Raw genomic sequence first — 23,749 nt, 5'->3', positions numbered from 1 at the left:
TCTCATAAATTTTCGTTACTTTTTCAGAAAATATAAAAAGAAATTATTTCTTGGATATTCATGCATTCATTAATTAATTATTAAGTGTCCAAAGTAAACAAATCATAACCAAGTATCGACTTTCCTTGGCGAACTTAAATCCTGATTGGTCACATTATGCAATAGATGGTTGAAAGATTATCAGTTTCACGACACCGACACTCAACCGTTTATTACATAATATACCCAATCAGGAACACAACGATATCAATCTCTGTAATGTTCTTATAAAGATTGCATGGAATAATCATACAAGTTCAACCACTTAATGTTTAGTTTTAGTATTGAATGCTGCAAAGAATAATTTCCTTTTTGGAAGATAAAATAATAGATCGACAATTTCTTATCGCATACATATGTATAAAACGAACAACAACATTTACACATTTTCTGTGTTAACAATATACAGAACGTAGTTTCATACAAATCCTAAGAAAATCAGTTACTTATCTGTCCATAGAAATAGGTAATTAATCGACGTAAATGCCATACGAATGGTCACGATTACACCATATTTAACCCTTTACACTCGGAGACTTTTCTTTGATCACCTACTACTAACTCAAACACACTTTCTGACAAAGTAGGTAGTAAATACCCAAGTAAATACAAGCAAACATATCTTTTTTTATATTCCTCGTTCATGTATTTTGTCCTGTATAATCACTTTAAAACAATAATGTCGTTGTGCTTCCTTAGAGAGTACACCCAAATTCTTTGAGTGCAAAGGGTTAGATTATTCTATGAATACTGAAATATCAATTCTGTGGTTTCTGCCACGAAATTCATTTAAGGATCGTTCTTATCTCGTAGATCGTACAATAACAGACGACGTGCCAGATCTAGGCAATTGGTGAACGCTCTACGCGCTTCGAGCGCATCGCGACGTAATTTATCGCGCAAATTGAAGCATCCCTCGTAATCGCGAAACCGCGAAACCGAAATAATCCATGAATAAATAAAAAAATACCACTTACCTTGCGCATGCCTGTCCTTGTCCATTCTCTCTGGTGCGGCTGAGAGTCGGCGTGTCACGGTCTCCTCGGATCACTGCATCACGAAACTTTCCAACTTCGATCGAACTCTGATCTCGCACGTTCGGGCTCGCACAAATTATTTCCAAACGTTGTGCGCATCTGTCGTAGGAGCAGGCTACCGGTAGGGGGAGGGTACGTATGAATTTTACGTGTTTACCAGAGAACGAGGGAGACAGAGATAGAAAGAGACCTGTACGTGAAAAAAGAAGACAGGCGACCGAAATCTTTGACAACCGGCGCAGAAAATGATGCGGATCAGCCGGTGCACATCCTACGTGTGCTACGATATTTATATCTAATCAAATTAATCGACCGATTCGTCCGCTAACGAGGACCGATTCAGAGATTTTTGTCATTGGATATCCGCTGCTCGTTCCGTCGATGTCAGCTACCGTCAGCTACCGTCTGATCAACAAAAAAGTATGTTAATTATACCGAGAAACCGTCGACAGAGATATTAGCCGGCTCGAAAAGGACGTGATCGACGCAGGATCGACAGCTGTCGTACGCATCTGCAAAGATTCGCATTTATTTATATGGATGGTCCACTCCGTCCGCTCTGTCGCGTATCGCGGAAACCGTGAATGGCTACATCTGATCAATGGGGAAAAGAATGATACAGCGTTAATAGTAGCAAAATTGAGAATAATTTCACGCTCCCGTTTCCCCGTCTTCCATGGGGGACACTTTCACCGGCCTGAAAGCGAGAATTAAATCAAAGAGTCGATTCTCTCCCTTCCTGCCGATTAAAGGGGTACGATGCCTTTGACAGCTCGACTGGCGGGCCGATGTACATTTTCGAGGAAAGGAACTTCCGGCTCGGTGAATGCCCAAAAGCGACTTTTCATGCCTCCCGGACGAATTATTTGACGTAGTTAACAATCAGCACCCTTGAATTTTCTTCCACCCTTAATGAGATTTTTGCAAATAGGATTCCTCGTACTATTGGATCGTTGCGAAAAAAATATTCGGGATACAAGCAAACGAGACTCGAATTGAAGATAAACGTAGTAGAAGGCGGATTATTAAAATTTTCTTGCGGATGAATATGAATTTAACGAAAAAGAATTAATATAAAATTGCATTTTTCAACGTTACGTGGGAAGCACGAAGGATAACAAGAGAAACGTTCGGACCCTTTTATCCTGATACTCGATAATAACGAACCGAAAGGAAAAGAAGATCTATTCCGCAAACGTCCTCGAGAACCCTTTTACGAAGTCGTCGCGAAAGCATTGCGTTAGAAGCGTAATTCTTTTCCCGCGTTAAAGCCTGCGAAGCCTTTGGTAAATTGAGAAAGAAGCACGTGCATCGCGTTAATGGATGAACAGGTTCCAGCAGATTTTCGGTATCTCTGGTTCGCCTCTTTGTTTCAGAGAACTTCCTCGCCGCGAGAACAAAGGAAGAAGAACTTGATACATTCGAATTCAGATTAAAGGTGTTGTACCACGAGATAAAAGCGACGAGAAAATCACGATCTAATTAAGAGAAGGAAACGACATCGCTTCTAGAACTGATTTAATCTCCTACAAAGCACTGCTACGAACGAGCAAATTTTCACTTACAGAAAAGAAACGACAGTTTCAAGTTTTCTGGTTCTATTCCCTTTCTTCGCTTCGAAGTGCCCGAAGGCTTGTTCACACTCGATAAGAATGGTCTATTTCTTTGCGGAATATTTGCCTTGACGAGAATTCGTTAAGGTGGCTTTAGAGAAAAAAGAGAGACTGCTCTGGACAATGAAGATCCATCGTTTCAACGACGGACGCGAAAAGGCAAAATTCGTCGGGAACAGGGGATAAAAGCGAGCACCTTGACCACAACTTGGGGCTGATAGATAAGAGTTACCATCCTGATGAAATCCGAGCACGCTCGAGAGAAAAACGGAGCCGTATAAAAGACAGTGAAAGTCGCCGTAAACCGTTCCTCGGCGCCACAACCATTAAAAAGACACAAGACGATAACGAGGGGGGAAAAAAGTCTCCTTTTTTACGTTCACGAAAGGTGCACCAACGAGACACGAGGAACCTGAGCGTTGAACGCGTGCACGGAAGTTCGATGCTCGACGTTAATTTTCGTAAATCGGTTCCCGATGCAACGATCAAAGAGTACGGGTACGCGAAACGGGTGGTAGAGGAGATCGCGATGTCGTCGAGCGTACAGCGGTGGAAGCGATTCAAGGGTACCGTTGTTGGCTGCACATGTACGTGTAATAAAGATTTGACGATCTCTCGACAGAGGGAAAGAGAAAGACGGATAGATGGGGAGAGAGAGAGAGAAAGAGAGAGAAAGAGTGAACGGGGATAACCTGGAGATTGAGTGGCTCGCGGGAAAATTCGATTGGTCCGCGGTTGGATTCGCGCGCTATAATCTCGCGTGGGCGGGAGAAAGTGTACTCCGCGGGCAAATGCAGCTCGACGGAATGACAGTGGCCTACTGAGGGGCCGACGCGCGGAACGGAACGCGGCAGAAGCGCGAAGTCCCGCGAAAATCGGACGTGCGCGCGCAACGCGCGCCGGCAAACCGACCCGCGACTACTGTCTTCGAAACAGTGGTGCACAATCGAATATACTTATTCGAAAGAACGTCCTATACGGGAATCGAAAACGTAACTTAAATTGGTTTTCGTGTTCACGAGAGACAGACACGAATTGTCCAACTTGAATTTTAATGTGTTTTTGTAAAATGATTGCAAAGTCCCTTTGTATGTGGTATACAGGGTGTTCATCCAGCCCAGGGAAAAATTTTGATGGGAGATTCTAGAGGCCAAAATAAGACGAAAATCAAGAATATCAATTTCTGGACTGAAGCTTCGTTAAAAAGTTATTACAAAATTATATTAAAAAGTTTCAAATCATTCTAAAAAAATTATTTTTGGTTGTGGGGCTCAATTACAATCATTTTTGGTGAATACACATACCACTGAAATCCTATCCACTTTTGAGAAAAAAAATCGGGTAGGTGCTGAAATTTTTCGACGAAAAAAAAATTTTTCAAATCGATTTAAAAAAATTATTTTCAGTTGCAGGGGTCAATTACAATCATTTTTGGCCATTATACGTACCCCCGAAATCCTACGCATTTTCGAGAAAACAATTCCTTACCGAAAATATAATTTCTGGCCAGAAATGTCTGCCCGAATTTTCATACGAATCTTTAAAACGTCATAACTTCTGAACGGATTGGACGATTTTAATGTTCAAAAAGGCAAACGACGCGTACTTTAGTATAGAATATGTAGCAATTATCAAAATATTCAAAAAGTTGTTCCTTGGCCCCGCAAAATGAGAAAACCCCCATAAAAATGGTCTAATCTTCAAACAGCCATAACTCCTACAATAGTGAATATATTTCACTACCTTTTAGTACCTACAAAACAGTATTACACAACTTTTCTGTAGAGCATCAAACAAAATTACTAAAAATGAAAAACGAATTTTTAAGAAAAATCAACAGGGGGTAGGTGCTGAAATTTTCCGACGAAAGTGAAACATTTCGAATCAATCTAAAAAAATTCTTTTTGATGCAGGGGTCAATTATAATCATTTTTGGTCAATAGGTATACTAAAAATATAATTTCAGGCCAGAAATGCTTCCCTGAAATTTCATGCGAATTTTTAAATCGTCATAACTTCTGAACGGATTGGACGATTTTAATGTTCAAAAAGGCAAACAACGCGTATTTTAGCATAGAATATGTAGCAATTATAAAAATATAGAAAAGTTGTTCCTTGACCCCGCAAAATGAGAAAACCCCCATAAAAATGGTCTAATTTTCAAACAGCCATAACTCCTACAATAGTGAATATATTTCAACGAAACTTTTTTCTGTAGTAGAGCCCATAGGTATCTACAAAAAAGTATTAAACAACATTTCTGTAGGACGTCAAACGAAATTACTAAAAATCAAAATCGAATTTTTAAGAAAAATCGACGGGGGGTAGGTGCCTTTTTTCGACGAAAATTAAAAACTTTCAAATCGTTCTGGAAAAATTATTTTCGGTTGCGGGTGTCGATTACAATCATTTTTGGTGAATACACATACTCCCGAAATCCTGCGCATTTTCGAGAAAAAAAATTCAATACGGGCGGAACTTTAAACGTTAATACCTTTTTAACGAAGCCTTCATCAACAAATTAGTATTCTTAATTATCGTCTTATTTTGGCCCCTAGAATCTCTCATTAAAATTTTTCCCAGGGTTGGCCGAATACCCTGTATGTAAAATATTGGATATAGTTAGATAGTCAATGCTTTTTGAAGTATAAATAATTAAAGTTACATATTAGGTCGTCCCATATATTTGTGGCGAGTTTCGTAGTAAAATTTAAAGCAATATTTTAAACATATAATGGAAATTTATTAAAAACAATAAACCTCTTCTCATTCGACAACTTCATCCTCTTCCTTTGGCAAAGTCATTACATCCTCTCTACAAAACTTCTTTGATTTCTTATTAAAATGTAGTTGAACGTTTTAATGAAAAACGTTGAAATTTTCAAATTGTTTACCCGTTAATAACCTTAGAGATTGTTGTATTTTATTACTTATACGATCAAGAAAATTTAATTCCGTAAACCAGTGTGGATTCCAAACTTCAAGCTTTGACACGGTATTTATTTGTTTCAAATCTTTATGAATTGTTTATGTTAGTATATTTAAAATTTCAAAAATCCCCTAAACTAATTATAACGATACATGTAACTCTCAGACTAATTTATATGTGGAATGATAAAAAGGTTAAGATCGTATTAAAAATGTTTACATTTGTTTAAATAAAAATAAAAATATGGTGGTCAACAACAGTCACATAAATTGCATTGAACAACAATGATTGGTCGAGTAGCCAATGATAGCTTTGATTCATTCGTGTTTATTTAAGAATTTTTAAGAGGTTTTTTTCTACTCACAAGTTAAAAGAAGAGGCGAAACATTTTCAAGAGAATGTGCAAAGGAATCAAAGAGAAACAAATAAGCTAGAAAATTTGAAGATCAAGAAAATAGCTGAGAAAAATAACGAGATAAAAAATTACGAAAGGAGTATGAAAAAGAGCAAGAGAAGAATAATATTTAACAAATAAAAGTAAGGCATAGAGAAAATTGTAAAAGGAGTCAGAAAAAAAGAAGCCTAGATACTACAACTGGAAGACATTGATAATTACAGAAACCAAATTATTAATTTTGAAAATGATACTATTTCAATACAAAAATTGGTAATTATAAAATTTGAAAAATGTTCAAGAAAGTTATACTTTTTAATGGCGAAGATAATAATTGATAAGCATGAATTAATTATAAACTAGAAAATGAAAAACACGTTTACCCTTGCATGCCACCAAAAGCATTACAATTATAATTGGTAAAATGATAATATTGTAATGGATACTAGTTATGCAGCAAATTTTTTCTTCCAAAAAAAAAGAAAGATTTTGCCACTGTATATTTAGTAAAACCTTTCATTCTACTCTATACAGAGACATTTTAAAAAAGTAAAGTAACTTCATCCTTTACTTTAAATTACTGAAATAGAAATATTTTATTTTACATTTTGCTATAATAAAAAGAAGAATGTTTATTTACTGATAACAGATAAATAAAGTATTTCAAAATATTTTCCGTGCTTTTCAAATAAAACATTATTTTCAAATATTACTATAAAAATTTGTTCAATAAATAAGATATTTTATTTTCAAAAGTACACGTATGATCTAAAATAGACTAAACTATTTACTATTTGAAATAATATTTACCTAGTTCTGTTGGTAATTAAGAATACAGAAAGACTATAGTCTTCAGTTGATATAAAATTAAGCGATGCAGGTATAACAGAAATTGGTGTGGGTGAAGGAAAGAAAATCGTCAAAAAAATGAAAAGTCGTAACACGTGAAACAGAGAACATACGCGTTAGACGAATATTTAACAGTGAAAAGGAATGTAGAACGAGAGAGATTAAATATCCCAAGAGCCGTTAGGGAAAGGGATGATGCAATGCGATGAATAGGGACGGGAAAACGTTAGCAACTGAGGATTTAGACGGAGAAAATGAAAGAAGGGAGGATAGCGCCGTACTGCAAATGCTAAAGGTAGTGTTGGAAGAAATGAAAAATATGAAGGAGAAAGTGAGTGGTAAACAAATTGAGATGATATGTGAGATGAAAAATAAAATGAAGAAATTTCGTAACAGAAAAGAAAAAGTAGAATTGTATGAACGAATAACTAGTTTAAAGAACAAGTTACAGAACGTCGAAGGAAGAAATACGGGAGGCGTGGGAGATAGCAGAAATATGAAAGCTAAAATAGAGGAGATAAAAGAAAGATTAAAATGCAAAAGGGTGAACTGGTCGGGATAACTAATTGGTCAAAGAGTTGGAGAGATAGAAAAGTCAGTAGAAAAGCTGGATAAAAGGGTAAAGAGAAGAAAAGAGAAAAGGGAAATTTAAAAATTATAAGCTACTTGGAATACATCAGGAAAGTGTGAAAATATAATAACAGGATTAAAAAAAGAAAAATAACAAGGAAGAAAGGTATATTGGAAAATAAGAAAATATTCATTAATCACGATTTCACAAGAAAGGAAAACAAAGTGGGAAGAAAATTGATACGAATAGAAGAAGTAGATAAAAATAAGATAGATTATCAGAAAATGGGGACTGATGGGAAATGGATCAAATGGCTGGTTATATGAGAAAAATTAAATTTTCATTCAAGCCTCGAGGTAAAAAGAAAATTAGATAATATGATTGGAAAGGAAGACGAAAAACGGCGGAAGATAGGAAATTTTAAACAATACGTTAAGGAATTCGATTTTGCGAGATTAATTAGAAACGTGGATGAAGTAAAAAGTATTGTAAAATTTGGATACAAGGATACCTAAAATATATGAATGAAAATGTCATACAAAAAGAATTAAGAAAAATTTAAAAAGAGTGAAAAGCAGTAAAAGGAATTACTAATGTTAAGAAGAAATAATATGCGGGGGGAAAGAAAGTGGAAAGAGAAGGAATTATCCAGAAAAAATATGGAATGTATGGACAATGTATTGTGGAGAAAGTATGAAGAAGATAGAGCAGTAATAAAAGAAAATGAAGAGGAGCGCGGGAATAGGAATTAAAAGAAGAATATGCAGTGAAGAAAATAGTGTAAAAACAAGGAGAAAGAAGGTTATTAAAGGTGGGCATACTTTAAACGGAAATATAAATGGAGATGAAAGTAGGGAATATAAATATGTAGAAAGACAAGCTACTTCAGTTATTGATTATGTAGTAATGAATACGAAACGCATACAGTTAAAGAATTGAAAATACATAGAAAAGAAAGTAGAATCAGACCACTTGTCAATGAGAGTGAAATTAAGAGTATAAACAAATGTGCAAATTTTAAAGAAACTATAATATTATTTCAACATTCTTAACGGATTATCCTAAAAAACTGTTTAACCCTTTGACTTCGATTTTGAAATAAAAAATTAACATACTAATTACCAATAGCATCAATTGATTTTAAAAATGTAAAATTGAAATATCATTATACGTGACATGGATAATTGTATATAATTATTTACTTGTTAAATAAGATTTATATTTAATATTAATGATGTGATAAATGTGAAGCAACATTAAATAAATAAACATAGAATAGGAATGATGAGTTGACTACTTGATCACATCGTACCTTTATAATACTTATTTTTTCCACCAACGTAACTACAACACGATATTCAGGCAATTGATCGACCAGCGATTAGATAATTCAAATTGCTTTACGACAATCACTTAAGTGGTTACGACAGTGTGACGAGCCGAGAGATAAGGTAGCTTTCGAAAATTGTTTCTTTGAAAACAGGTAAGTAATTTTATCAAATATTTATCCATTTCACACAGTGAGTGCCTGTTCAATGTTGTATCATTCGGGAGTACTCAGATTAGAAGTCTCTAACCTCCTTGACCCAAAAAACACGTGTTCCATGACCCAACGTACCACCATCAGGGGGTTTTGGACTTCGAGCAACTAGTCCTCCTTTCATTGTCCGAGTTATAAAGGAACAGGTACGATCCACCAGATTCTAGTTGGCGTAAGAAAGTTTATTCTTGGATCCCTTTTGCTGACAGCGTCTAATACAACTCCCCCAGGAATTGGACCCTTATCCTACAAGTGCATGGAGTGTCCTATCTGATGCAATTACGTCCCAAACTATCTTTTGTTCAAAAAAGAAATTCACGTGAAACTTACTTTGTTTCGAAAGAAGCATCTTACGATGCTCACAAATCTTATCTAATGTAAGTGAACGTACTTTCAAGACTTCAAGACTTTTTTTTTAGCGAAACTATATGTTTTCATTTAACGAAATATGTAATCCAGTCTGAGAGGAATTCACTGCCCTAAATATTTTGATCTTTAGCTGACTTAAAAATTAAAATATGCTGATCCACTGTATCAAAGGCTTGATTAAAGTCAATATAAATTGCATCAATTTGAAAACCGTGAATGACTGTAGTTAGCAACGTTAGATTTGTCATCAGATTTAAAAATGGGAGTGATCAAGCTAGATTTCCATTGAGAAGAAAAGCAACCAGTGCTTAACTAAATTTATTGAAAATTATCCGAAGGGTTCAAGAAATAATTATTAAGTTATTCATTTGTTTTACAATTGATAATATAGAAAACGTGACTCATCGCATCATAGTGACATCGTTTAGATGAGAGAAGTGCATTAGTTTATAATAGGTGCTAAATAGAGTTGATCCTGACGGAAGAAGATGGTGCTTATTATATAGAGTTTAGAATTCCTACTTTACCCTGTTGTCGCCAATAAGTAGACAAGACGTGTCATGAGCCAGAAGTTTCCGAGGGTCGGGATAGAAACTGGTTCGTAATAGTTCTTGAAGACCGACGGGTTTGAAGGCAACATTCAGAGTCTGAATGGAACTCCGCGACATTGCAATAGTTCCGTTTGTCGATTACAAAACATAGGACAGATATCGCTGCAACGCTCGCAGAGAAAGACGTGTAAGAGTAGAGTAGGAAAATGATTATAGCAATATCAGAAATAAAGTAGAGTGAATTGAAAAACAATTGTCAATCAAAAGTTGTTTAAAAATCATGAAAACGACTGGACTTCCATTAGCTAGATAATAATTTGTTTCTAGAAGTAATTGACTCGAGAAGTAACCTTTCTACTAGCTTAAATTTGCAAATGTAAGATCTATAAGGCGATTCTCCTGCCAGTAGACTCAAAAGGAATGTCGCCACAGTCGTCGACCAATAAGTCTGGGTTTATTCTACTTTCTCTTAAATTCAATAATTTAAGAAGAATGTTTTGGAATTTATTATCACCACCTCTAAAATGAGTTTGACTAAATTACTATCAACTGACCAAATACTTTTAGGATAAAAGACGTACAAACTTACAAACAAGCAAAATAAATATACAGGGTGTTTGGCCACCCCTGGGAAAAATTTTAATGGGGGATTCTAGAAAAATTCTAGAGATTCTGGAAAAATTATTTTCGGTTGCAGGGGTCAATTACAATTATTTTTGGTGAAGTGACATACCCCCGAAATCCTACCCACTTTCGAAAAAAAAATTCGTTACCGAAAATATAATGTCTGATCATGAATGAATGATTCCCCTGAAATTTCATGTGTTTCAAATCGTTCTGGAAAAATTATTTTCGGTTGCGGGAATCAATTACAATTATTTTTGGTGAATAAACATACCTCCAAAATCCTATCCACTTTCTAGAAAAAAATTCGAGAATGTGTGAAATTTTTCGACGGAAAAAAGAAATTTCAAATCGTTTTGGAAAAATTATTTTCGGTTGCAAGTGTCAATTACAATGATTTTAGGTGAATAGAAATACCCGCGAAATCTTGCGCATTTTCGAGAAAAAAATTCAGTACGGGCGGAACTTTAAACGTTAATAACTTTTTAACGGAGCCTCCATCCACAAATTGGTATTCTTGATTTTCGTCTTATTTTGGCCTCTAGAATCCCCCATTAAAATTTTTCCCAAGAGTGGCCAAACACCCTGTATATTACAAGATTTTTACTTTAACATTTGCAAGAAATTAATTAACGATTAATACCAAAATAAGGGTTATTGAATGTGACATTATCAGTACACATATAAATAGTTGGAACCTTCATTTCTAATTAGCTACTGTTATGAAATTTGTTGTGAAAAGTAACCTTATCAACAGAACAATTACATTTTATAAATTTTTAATTATTTTTGTATGAAACTTTCACTACGATATTTGCAAGATTTTCCTGATTAAAATGAGGCCAAATCCGATAGAATTTGGCTCACATATTTAGCAAGTAATAATAACTCGTTATCTTTCACTTATTAAATAAGTAAATTATATCGTGTTTAGTTTCATTTTAATCACAACAATACTATATACATGCTAATAACATTGTCATTAACAAAAAACCAACGATTAACAAATTTTCTTTTTACTGTCTTCTCCTCGATAATAAACATAAGATTAAATTACTTTTTTTTTGTATTTACTTCTTATTAAACAAATTTAATATTCCCATACGTTTTATGTTTGTTTTGTAGTGTTTTACGTCTCAGAAACTATAGTATTTTTAAAGGATTTCATATAGGTGTGTTTGACCGAAAACTTTTTGTCAGAAGTAACTGCGAAAATCTGATTGCGTGATACGTTTCGCGTAAACGACATCAACCAGAAATGCAATTAAAATAAACGTTTTTACACTCACGGCCGCTGCGTTTCAACGCATATCTGAGGCAATTCGAGATAACTAGAGTGACCAGATCGTCATCAGAATCGGATTGTTTTATGAATGCATGTTTGGTTACGTTTCGTGGCAATTGATCGAGTACAGACTCCTTTTTTTATACCTTCAGTCGCAGTTTACGTGACTACGGGCAAAGAATTGAATGCACAGATTGTATATTATAATATAATTTGTATAATAAAATTGATAAAAACTAAAGTAAATCAATATTACAATAAAAAAATTTCCTTTTATAATTGTAATATTTTTTTATACCCAAAGTAGAGTGAGGCCTTTTGCACACACACCGACAAATAATTTTAAAGTCACATCTGCAACATTTATTTTCTATATTCAATTAGTTAAAATAAAACTAATACCCTTTCAACAAAATTCATTTTTTACTACTGATCGAAATAAAGCTTTAATTTAATTTAAAATTAAATAAAAGGATTCGTAATGATCTAATGTTAGGTTTTAAGCTAACAAATGAATAAAATTAAAGAATAAAGAGTATTAAAAATGATGTGACTTTACATGCATTAATTTTAATAATAAGTAGGGATAAAATAGTAGCAATTGTAATACAACGAATAATTAAATTTTTTATTTAATATTTTGAGTGACAGTGATCGGTGCAAACGCTTCGTGCATTTTGAAATATCTGTCGTGACAATATTTGGTCACTAAAACGAAAATGTACACTATTGTCACCCACATTATAGTCTGTGTATCCAACCTACTTTGCAAGCATTAAAGATTCAACGTTTTCGATAAATATTTATGGTATAATTATGTAATACATGTGCAATGTTCATAGTATTATAGTATGTAATACGTTTTGTGTTCATAGTATTACAATATGTAATATAAAAACATATGACACAAAGGTTTTGTCGAACTTCGTTAATACATGATTTTGATTTTCGATTAAAGAGACAATAACTGGGCCTTTAATCCTAATAGTGAAACTCATTTTAAAGAGAACAATAATAGCTCCAGAACATTGTTCTTAAATTAATGAATTCATAAATGAAAATAGAAATACTGTAAATCGCAGTAGTGATTTCCTTAGAGATATTGAATAATTAGAAATAAGAAGAAAAACCTATGTTTTTGATAAACAAATAATTTAATTTTTCTAAAGTTGATTGTTTAAGTGACAGTAATTAAATGTTTCATCCTAAGCATTGAATAAAAATATTTATTCGATATTACAACCATTGTTACAAAAAGGACTTGTTTCTGTGATTTAATTAATAGTGCATCTGGAAAAATGTCTTATATTAGATCTCTTTTGACATCGTTAATACATAATAATATTTTCAAGGTTTGAACCGAAGCCATTTTTTTTAATAAATTATAATATTATAAAATTTTATTTATTATTTGATTAATCAAGAGTCAACATTATATCGCTAGTAGAATATGATTAAAGGAATTTTCTCCCCATGCAAAAATGATTCACCCTAATGGAAACGTCTATACAGTTGATAAAACAATTATATGAAATTAAACGACACGGCATCACATTCATTGTTTCGATGCATTAAATCGAATAAAGCTTATCCCTGGAAGTGCACGCCTACAATTTCTATAAACGCTCTAAAAATATACTGTGATCCACAAATTCATTCACACGTTCTGAATTACATCGTCTCTGGTAAATGTTCATTTGTTGTTAATACTTTCAAGCACTAGTGTGTAGGTATGTCTTGTAATCTTTTCGTTGCTTCATAATATAAAATGTTCCATCTAACTTTGACACCTTAAATATCTCACTTCTACTTTGTGTTATCACATCAATTATTTATAATCGAAACGAGGTTAAATTTGACATTCTTTATATACAAATGAAAGACTTATAAATTGATTAACCCTAGAAAGACCTCGAACCTACCAGTTAATTGTTTTAAATAAGTTACTTTTTTTTTGCCTTACTTTAAGAACTATCATTCTTATATAGTTACGAAATTTTAATAAAATCCTAACAAATTTAATATAAACATTGCATTCATATTTCTGATATTTAAAATTATTGATATACTTTTAAAATGCGCCTCTTTGAACGTCGTTTTTTGACCAAAAATATAGGTCTTTTTAGGGTTAATGAAGAAAATAGTCAGCAAAGAATATTTATACCGTTCAAGTGAAATAGATAGTGCCTGAGTACAATTTATGATTGATGAGCAACTAAGGCTTGCTTACCTACATAGTTGTATTATAACATACAGTGATTCGAAGTGGCCATAACCCAATTTTTAAAAGTAATTTTTGTCCGAAGAAGAAGCTTCCGATTACGAGATAGAAAACGAGAAAACTAATGTGAACAGGATGGAGGTGACAGGAACGATATACACACACACATTGATGAAACGAATTGGCGGAAATGACAGAATCGAAACTGGAAAGCACCAAAACATGGAAACCAAAATAGACAATCATGAAATCCTGGGAAACTTCGGAATCGAGTCACTCGTCTAATAACTAGACCACAGATGTGCGTGCACATGTGCAGTTTTAAAGATGAGAAATTAGATAAACAAACAAAACCCAGACTAAACTCGACTTCGTTATTACATGGTTTCAAAGTGTATTTATTGCCTTGCATATTTTATATATTTACGAAAGTTTCGTATATTGAAATTCTTAATCGCAGGAAATAATTCAATAACAATAGCTTCCCCGAAATTAAATTATATTTGCTGAGGCAATCTTTGAGTCTCTGAGATCTCATGAGTATAATTGAAAAAATTACAAATAGCAATAGAAATATTTAAGTTTTGACGATCAGTCAATGAATCACATCCCATAAGACCATATGGTCTTTAGTGACCCCTAAGTCTAAGTTTATCTAAATCTCACGAGTTCTTCGGTGTCCATATCACGAATTACAAGGTCATAGGTTACTGTACCAATTAAATTGTGTTTATTATATCTGATTAATTCATACAATTTTCGATTCTGATTTGGTTTATTTAAATGTTTGATTCAATGAGTATTAATATTAAAAGCATCAAATTCCTCTGGCATTGATACCATTTGATATTCCTCTTCAGTATCTTAATATCGAAGAACTTTGATATCATTGGTATACAGGGTGTTCGGCCACCCCTGGGAAAAATTTTAATGGGGGATTCTAGAAGCTAAAATAAGACGAAAATCAAGAATATTAATTTGTTGATGGAGGCTTCGTTAAAAAGTTATTAACGTTTAAAGTTCCGCCCGTACTGAATTTTTTTCTCGAAAATGCGCAAGATTTCGGGAGTATATGTATTCACCAAAAACGATTGTAATTGACCCCCGCAACCGAAAATAATTTTTCCAAAACGATTGGAAATTATTTTTTTCCGTCGAGAAATATATTTTCGGTAACAAATTTTTTTCTAGAAAGTGAATAGGATTTCGGGGGTATGTCTATTCACCAAAAATGATTGTAATTGGCCCCCGCAACCGAAAATAATTTTTCCAGAATAATTTGAAATTTTTTTTTTCGCCGCAAAAATTAAGGCACTTTCTGAATTTTTTTTCTCGAAACTGCGTAGGATTTCGGAGCTATGTCTATTCACCAAAAATGATTGTCATTGAGCCCCGCAACCGAAAATAATTTTTCCAGAACGATTTGAAACACATGAAATTTCAGGGGAATCATTCATTCATGATCAGACATTATATTATCGGTAACGAATTTTTTTCTCGAATGTGGATAAGATTTCGGAGGTATGTGTATTGACCAAAAATGGTTGTAATTGGCCCCCGCAACCGAAAATAATTTTTTCAGAACGATTTGAAATTTTTGAATTTAATTGTTAATAACTTTTTAATAAAGCCTCCATCAACAAATTGGTATTCTTAATTTTCGTCTTATTTTGGCCTCGAGAATCCCCCATTAAAATTTTTCCCAAGGGTAGCCGAACACCCTGTACACTATATCAAACCCACCATTAAAAATTTGTGATATTTTTTCCAGCTTTAAACATTCACGAAATTAACGTTCATTTGTTGTACATCTCGTGAAAATAACCTTGTTCACTTGAAAATGAAATGTTGACTTGCATCTTTCTGCTCGTTACGCTTCATCGTTTCTTTGTACTTCGCGCAGTGAAAGGGATTTTTCTATAATTAATACTGATCGATGAAAAGGGCTTTATATAGTCACGCGCGCATGGTATTTGAAGGGCACGTATCCTCTTTCTTAAAAACTATGTCAATATTATTATCAATGGAACAGAGGAAGCACGTTTGAGATAATCTTTTAAATAATATTCACGTGGCATTGTTAATCGCACAAATAAGGCACAAGTTCATTTGTTCGTCCCGTGTTCATTATCAACGGTATCCACAGCTTATTGCTCGAATAAAAATAGAATGTATCGATAGATGCCCCCAAGGGAAAGTTTATTATGTACTCGTTAGAAAGTTGTAGAACATGCTCAGACCCGAAGCAAAAAGGTTGAACGTAAACATCATTATTTAAACAATGTTTGCGACGATACAACATAGTAGCTATCTGTATTTTACATCAAAATACAATATACAGGTGTATCCAGAAAATATGTTTCGATTGATCATTAAAAAGAATCGAAAGTATATTTCCAAAATATTTTGTATTTAATATATTAACAACATTATTCAAACACTTGTCATAACAGGACACCAAGCTTTACCATTTGAGATGACAGATTCTACAGAAGAAAAGCAGAAAAAAAATTCATATAAACATGTACATTATTTATTTTTGTCTTTGAGTTACAGTGAGTGTTTTTAGCACACTATACTTTCCTATCTTCTCAAGAAGCGTTTAAAATAACCACTTTGCGTATATACCCTCAAGCCTGGAGACGGTTTTATCGTTGGCCCTTATCCTCTCTATTTGTGTAGATATTATTCATACATGACGATCTCATACATTAGGTTCGTATCTGCCACTTATTCACTAGAAAAATTTTCCATTTTCACACACGACGTATTCCAGTAATCTGACACCTAGTGCTCTCATACGTGAGGTACTAAAAGCAATTTTACACTAGACGTTTTTTAAAATAGTTATAGAAATCGCATTCTTCGATTTCTTAAATTCATCTTACGTTTCGCGAACCCTTAAAGCATAGAAGTTTTCATGATTCGCTGGTCTTGCACGAAACACGCTAAAAATATATCACACTCGCGAGACTCATGGTGTTTTTGTATTTCGATACTCTCCACCGTCGTATCAACTTTTATAGCATCGACACAACTATTCGTAAGAATAAGGTTGATCCGGTTTCGAATCTTTTCCAATACCCAGCTCCTTTTTAAAAGTATACCAAGGACTTTCTACCGTAGATAATAAAGAGCGATGAAAAAGAGTTTACAAGATGTTCCTATACATTACGACGCAACGAAAGACTAAATGAATGCATAATGAATTGAAAGTGTTGCATAAAGCTTGACCAAACAAAACCGCCGGAAGATGAATTAAAAATCAATATCTATGAAATATTTATCGGCTGGCCTGCATGCTTTCAGCTATATCTAGGTTTCTTGTGCAACTCAGCGTACAATTTATTCTATATCGGGAACTAAATAATAAAACAAATCCCTCCGAACACAAAATAATCTCGTTAAACGATGCTGTTCGCCTTTAAATCAATTTAAGGTCAATTTATGGAATGTATAATGGAAGAAGATACGAGCTGCAAATAGAAAGGGCAATAACGTTACCATAACGCTTTTAAATGTTGTGGCATAAAGAAATTTAAAAATCGACGGTAATTATTTATAATTTACTAGCTCCTAGAAAACTTTTCAAAAAATTCCATTAATTTACTCGTCTTTGCCTCAGAAAAATGATTTAAAATAGCTTTTGAAGAAATTCATTACACCTTTTACTTACGTTTCTTTATAAACTATTATTAATTTGTACCAAATATAGTTAATATAAACAGTAGACTGCGCCAAGAAGATAACTCATCGACGAATATCGTAAATATTATAATAAAAATAACATTCTGAGTCAATTGCTTCACATTTCTAGCTTTTATCAAAAGCAGTCGCCAATCTGAATTTCATTATACTGAACGGAAAGAATACAAAGCATCATGATTTACCGCAAAAATAACCCCTACAAAAAGATTCAAACATGGTAATTTTTGAATTGATGGTTTTGTTGGAGTATAAACAAAATACGTAAATACTAAAATATTCTGTTAGAATAAAATATATTTACAACATTGAATGCAACAACGTTTGATGGTTGTAATGACTTTATTAAATGCTGTCGTACACTAATCTCTTGGGATCTAGTACATACTTGCGAACTATTCGACGAAACGAGAATTCACTTTCTATTTTGATATCGAAAATCGTATAATAGCTCAAGGCTAAAGTTAAGGTAATTTTTCTTAAAATTAGCTTAGAATGAGTTATTGAAGAACCAATTAGCCTCCTGATCTAATAATTACTGTTCATTAGACCAGTTTAGTAATAATCTTATCATTATTTCAGTGTCCATTTTCTACTTCAATCACTAAATTTTAAATGAGAACTATTTAACCCCTAAAGTAAGAGCTAAGAAATAATATGAAACACAAGTACCAAGGAGAAGCTTATTTAAATTAATTATTTTGTTCAGTTTATTGACTGATTTATGTACTGATATTGAATTTGTTTACTTTGGAAATATTTTGCGACAGTAGATCTACGAATATGAATTTATTATTTTGCTTCTTTTGTGTTGTATTATTGTTGTTGATATTCTCCTGAAAATTTGAGTTAACATTGTGTGAGCTTGATTTTTATTAACAATGAGTATCCTCTTATAATCACTGATGTCAGTAATATTTTTCATTAATTATAAGAGGGTACTTCTTGTTATTAAGTATTTCTTTTATTAACCCTTAACTGAGAATGTGGGATATTATTTTGACACCCTAGCGACTGCATTTATTCTATTTGTAATTAATTTTGTGATCAATTATTTTGTTAAATTAACTGTATAAAATAAAGGCAATTGAATATAAAGAACTCGTTGCTTTTCATTTTTACAATTATATATTTTTATGAGGTGAATTGATGTTTTAATAAGTATGAAATCGCGAGTGAAACAAGAAAAACTTCGATTCAGAATGTTATATGCGTTGTTAATTTTATATTGTACTGAATGGTGAAGGTTATAATTAATAAACCTTTCTGATGCAATCGATTATATTCATCACTCTGTGACTATTTTGCTTAATAAATTAAATGTTTGCAAAATGCTATGTTTACAAATGCTTGCAAATGTAAAGATGTCATTAATAAATCGGTAATGCACACGATGCCCCAGGAATTATAATAAAAGAGCGTTTAACTTTATGCAAAACAAATCGAACATATCGAATAAAATTCTTTTATATGACCTTCCGTTATCGAGAGAAACAACCAAAGAAACCTGTTGCATATGCGTGAGCTTGACTAATTGTAAGTCTTCAGCACAGATCTGTATATGCAATAGCATAGTTGTATATTGGACAATTACTTCCATACAATTAAGAAAGTAATAATTGTCTAATCTTTGTTTACAGAATCATCCTAATCAAGTGCAGTCTATACTGAAATCCATTATATCGAGAGATATAGATTAGTCGAATCCGCGCATATTCAATACATTTTCAAAGTTATTTAGTCCAATGTCGATGTATCGATTTCAGAGCAGACTGTGTTTAAACAGAGGGTGTTTTTCTCAAAAAAACATTTTTCAAACTAGGAGACTCAATAACTCGATCAATTGTCATCCGATTTACTTAAAATTTTGTATGGTGGTTCCTAATACTATTCTCTTTAGTTGCACTTACGGAATTTTCGATCGAATAATTAGTTTCGACGTGGTGTTAAAAGAAATATTGATTTTGTCACAATTTTTTCAGATTTTTCCTTCAAAGTTCCACCATTTTATAATAAATAATTATTTTGAAAAATCCGTACGTACAACTGAATCTATTGTCTTGTAGTTTAAGAAAGTTGCATGATTTCTTTTTTCACAAATTGGAATGAGAAATTACACGTTCGTCCATTTCTAACAAATTTTTGGAGGTCTCTTACGCTGCTTCCTATTATAGCTATAATAATTACTATTTTTATATGAAATTTTTACAAAAAGTAGTTTAAGAAATATACTTTCGAAAACATTAAACATTTATTTGGAAATGTTTTATAGTTACGCCCAGAAAATTCTTGAAAATTGCCTTTATTTTCAACCGTCACAGTGGTTTCTACCCCTCAGATAGTTTTGTAAATAAAAATAATATTAATTTTTTATTAATTTCAGTTTGTATAAAGTGTAAATATTAATTTGCTACTATAGTACTACACGCCCTTAAAGTTAAAAGCTTTTTTCCAAACAATATCGTTGATTGTATCAACAAGGCAAAAAATAAATTCAATCTCATTTCAAATCAACGACTTTCGTTTTAATTCGCAACCTATTTTTCGCGAAGCATCGAATTCGTGTCTAATTTGCGTTTTGAATCGCACACTTCAATCAAAAGTTATTCTTTCATCAGTTTCGACATGGTGTTAAAATAAATACTGATTTTGTCTCAGTTTCTTTAAATTTTTCCTTTAAAGTTCCACCATTTTATAATAAATAATTATTTTGAAAAATCCGTATGTACAACTGAATCTATTGTCTTATAATTTAAGAAAATTACATGATTTCTTCTTTCACAACTTACAGTGAAAAATTCCACGTCCCCCCGTTTCTAATAAATTTTTGGAGGCCCCTCACGCTGATTCCTACTATAGCTATAATAATTACTATTTTTATACATAATTTTTATAAAAAGTAGTTGAAGAAATATACTTTCAAAAACATTAAATATTTATCAGAAAAAGTTTCAGAGTTATGCCCAAAAAATTCTTGAAAATTGCCTTTATTTTCAACCTAAGATAGTTTTGTACATAAAAATAATATTCATTTTTTATTAATTTCAGTTTGTATAAAGTGTATATATTAATTTTCTGGTATAGTACTACACGCCCTTCAAGTTAAAGATCGCTTTTTTCCAAGCAATATCGTTGATTGTATCAACAAAGCAAAAAATAAATTCAATCTCAAACCAACGACTTTCGTTTTAATGCGTAACCGTATCTTTCGCGAAGCATCGAATTCGTGCCTAATTCGCGTTTTAAGTGGCACGCTTCGTCGCGAGCACACCTCGGCGAAGAGATTGACCCGAAATGTAACGCGAATTTTCTAATCGACATAATATTCCGAGGCCACGGCCGCCCGCCGCCCCCGACGTACGGCTATCCCGAGAAATGTATTTCGCAGCCACGAAGATTCCTGAACGTCAGAAGCGACCCTAGTGGCAAAGGAACAGAGAGAGGGTGCCAGCCGTGGGCCCTAGATATTAATACGTGCACGACGCCGGTTCACTTTGTCGATCAGCGGCGTGTAAGATCGGCTCTCTATCGCGAGTACACCCTCCAACACACACATCGACACATACCGGCACACACCTAGGATACTTTGTCCCTGTTGCAAGGTGAAATGTTAACTAAAGGGGATGTTTTAATGGCAAAGATAATAATATGCTGCGACGACGGTGGTTATTCCTAGACACGATGACCAGTCGGCTCACGGTGCCAGCGAATTTGGCATATCGTTTCGTTCGGATCGGAAAAGAGAAACCGTAGGCCCGATCGAATCGAACGAACGACCGGATAATTCCCACCGCCTGTCGTTCTTTTCACATTTTTCGATTATTTCTCCGGCGGCGCGAACCACGACTAGTTTGCTCCACGTAGTTCACCGTGAAACGATCATTGGCGGCCAACTGCATAAAATCCGGCTCAATGAGTTTCCAAGAGGGGCGGCGCGATTAGCCTCGCCTTCGTGCCGCGCTTTTCCGATCTATCGACAAAAAAACTGCCGGCTAAAATGAGCTAGATCGTCGAAACTGACGGACCGACAGGCATCCTAACAGTGATTCGAGGGCAAGCGATCCTCTGGGGCTTATTCCGAGACGATATGTCGTTCGGCGGTTGTAAGGATAAGGTGGAGATACAGGGAAACGGGGATGGAAGATGAATGAGAGCTGTACATTTTGACCAGGGACTGCTATCTCCGGGGAGATACGTCTTCCATTCCTGGTCCTCTGTTTCTCCACCTTATCCTTATGAACGCGAAACGGCATATTGCCCCAGAATAAGCCACGGAAGAGCCTTCGAATCACTATCAGAACGTCCGTCGTTTCGTCAGACAACAGTCTCTCTCTCGATAGATCGGAAATGCACAGTGCGCAGGCAGAGTGTTCGAAAGCAGTGCCCGAAACGTGTTCATTGACTCGCGATAATTAATCTTTGAGAACAGAAGGTGGATTTGTATGAGAGCCCGAGGTAGACTTCGAAATGCAGGATTGTTCGGTTGCCAATGGACTAGAAAGAAATTTCGCCGCCTAAACATCGTATCAAAGACTGTTTGTAAAATGAAAACTACGAAAGATAATCTAACGCTCGTTTTATTTTGATGTATCAGGTTGGTCCATGTGTTTTCAGTTATTGGATGATTTTTAATGACGAATACACTTCCTTTGCGTGTCTTTATCATGCAGAGCATCAAAAAAACATTCCTCGTTTCTAGTTTTATGGCAAAAACTGCCTGCTGGAATCGTAAGAACCGTTCCTGTGTTGTTTTGTCAACAATATAACCTTCATAAAAAGGCACAAATGTTCTGAGTAGCAACTACTTTATAAGTTCAACTCATACTGTAAATCGGAGATGTTCATTTTTGTTAATTTGCGGCTATAAAGTTTTTGCCCACAGCTCCTTTTATTGTTAACCCCAGTCGATTTTTCTTAAAAATTCGTTTTTGATTTTTAATAAATTTGTTTGACGCACTACGGAAATGTTGTTTAGTTCTTTCTTGTAGGTATCCATGAGCTTTAGTTTATAAATAAATTTCAATGTAATAATACTATCATAGGAGTTATAGTCGTCCGAATATTGGACCATATTTATGGGGTCTTTCTCACTTTACCGGGTTAAGGAACAACTTTTCCAACATTTTTAGAATTTCTAAATATTCTTCATCCAAATACGCGTCATTTGCACTTTGAAACATTAAAATCCTCTAATCTGTTCAGGAGTTATGATTTTGTATATTTTTGGAGAAACATTTCTGGCCACGCATTATATTTTTGGTAATGAATTTTTTTCTCGAAAGTGCATAAGATTTTGAGAAAAAAATGATTCTAATTGACACCCACAACCAAAAATAACTTACCACTCTCTTATTATTGGTTAATTCTTTTATTAACTAAATAAATAAAGTTTAAAATAATATTCAGTTCGTTCATCAATACCTCGCTACTACATGAATAGAAAAAAAAATGACTGATCACTCCATAACTATCCATGATACCTTAATTAAAAAAAGAACCTACTTTATTGCAATTACCATTAACAGTCTATTGCGTACGAGTGTAGACAATTTGAAACACAAAGATAGAAATACAATCTGAATCTGGACACATCTTGATGACCAATATAGAATTCCTAAAAGGCAGGAATTTCTACAATTTCATCGCTACGACCAAACTGATTCAGTTTGTTACTACGAGTTCCAATTGCTAGAACAAGAAACCTTCATACTAAAGAATCGATTGTCTAAATTAGATTTGCATAGAGACAGAACATTAGAGTGGGTGTCTAGGCCTGTGGGAGACAATTTCCAGATGTTGAGTCTACCAAACGCGTTGACCCTCGGAAAGACCACCCAAGAAATTTCAAACAATAGATCTCCACTTCCAGTCTAAACAATCTGCAGACAGTTCGAAACATAAACCTTCTGCCACTTCCACTAAGCATGGTCCTACGCAAATTACATCAACTCATGCAGTGGGTTTATGTCAATAGTTGCATCCGTTTACCCGGTAGTTATTTATTAACAAAGTTTAACATTCT

The 23,749-nt window shown here is 33.8% G+C and overlaps 1 protein-coding gene across 3 annotated transcripts in view; it reads right to left on the bottom strand.

The window, feature by feature from the left end:
* LOC143345521 (dual specificity calcium/calmodulin-dependent 3',5'-cyclic nucleotide phosphodiesterase 1) overlaps positions 1-3,508 on the bottom strand; it is a 441,802-nt gene extending 438,294 nt beyond the window's left edge. Inside the window, exons 1-2 of one of the 3 annotated variants that reach the window (XM_076772741.1) lie at positions 3,382-3,508; positions 1,017-1,191 (exon numbers count right to left, since the gene is read on the bottom strand). In XM_076772741.1, coding sequence (XP_076628856.1) covers positions 1,017-1,041 — 25 coding nt within the window. In that variant the 5' untranslated portion in view covers positions 1,042-1,191; positions 3,382-3,508. Of the gene's footprint in view, positions 1-1,016; positions 3,347-3,381 lie in introns of those variants that run through there. The other 2 variants (XM_076772739.1, XM_076772740.1) reach the window with 2 other exon arrangements.
* Between the last annotated feature and the right edge of the window lie 20,241 nt (positions 3,509-23,749).

This window comes from Colletes latitarsis, chromosome 9, assembly GCF_051014445.1.
Source record: "Colletes latitarsis isolate SP2378_abdomen chromosome 9, iyColLati1, whole genome shotgun sequence".
NCBI lineage: Eukaryota > Metazoa > Arthropoda > Insecta > Hymenoptera > Colletidae > Colletes > Colletes latitarsis.
The sequence above is the reverse complement of the archived record's forward strand: the minus strand, read 5'-3'. Positions and strand labels throughout refer to the sequence as shown.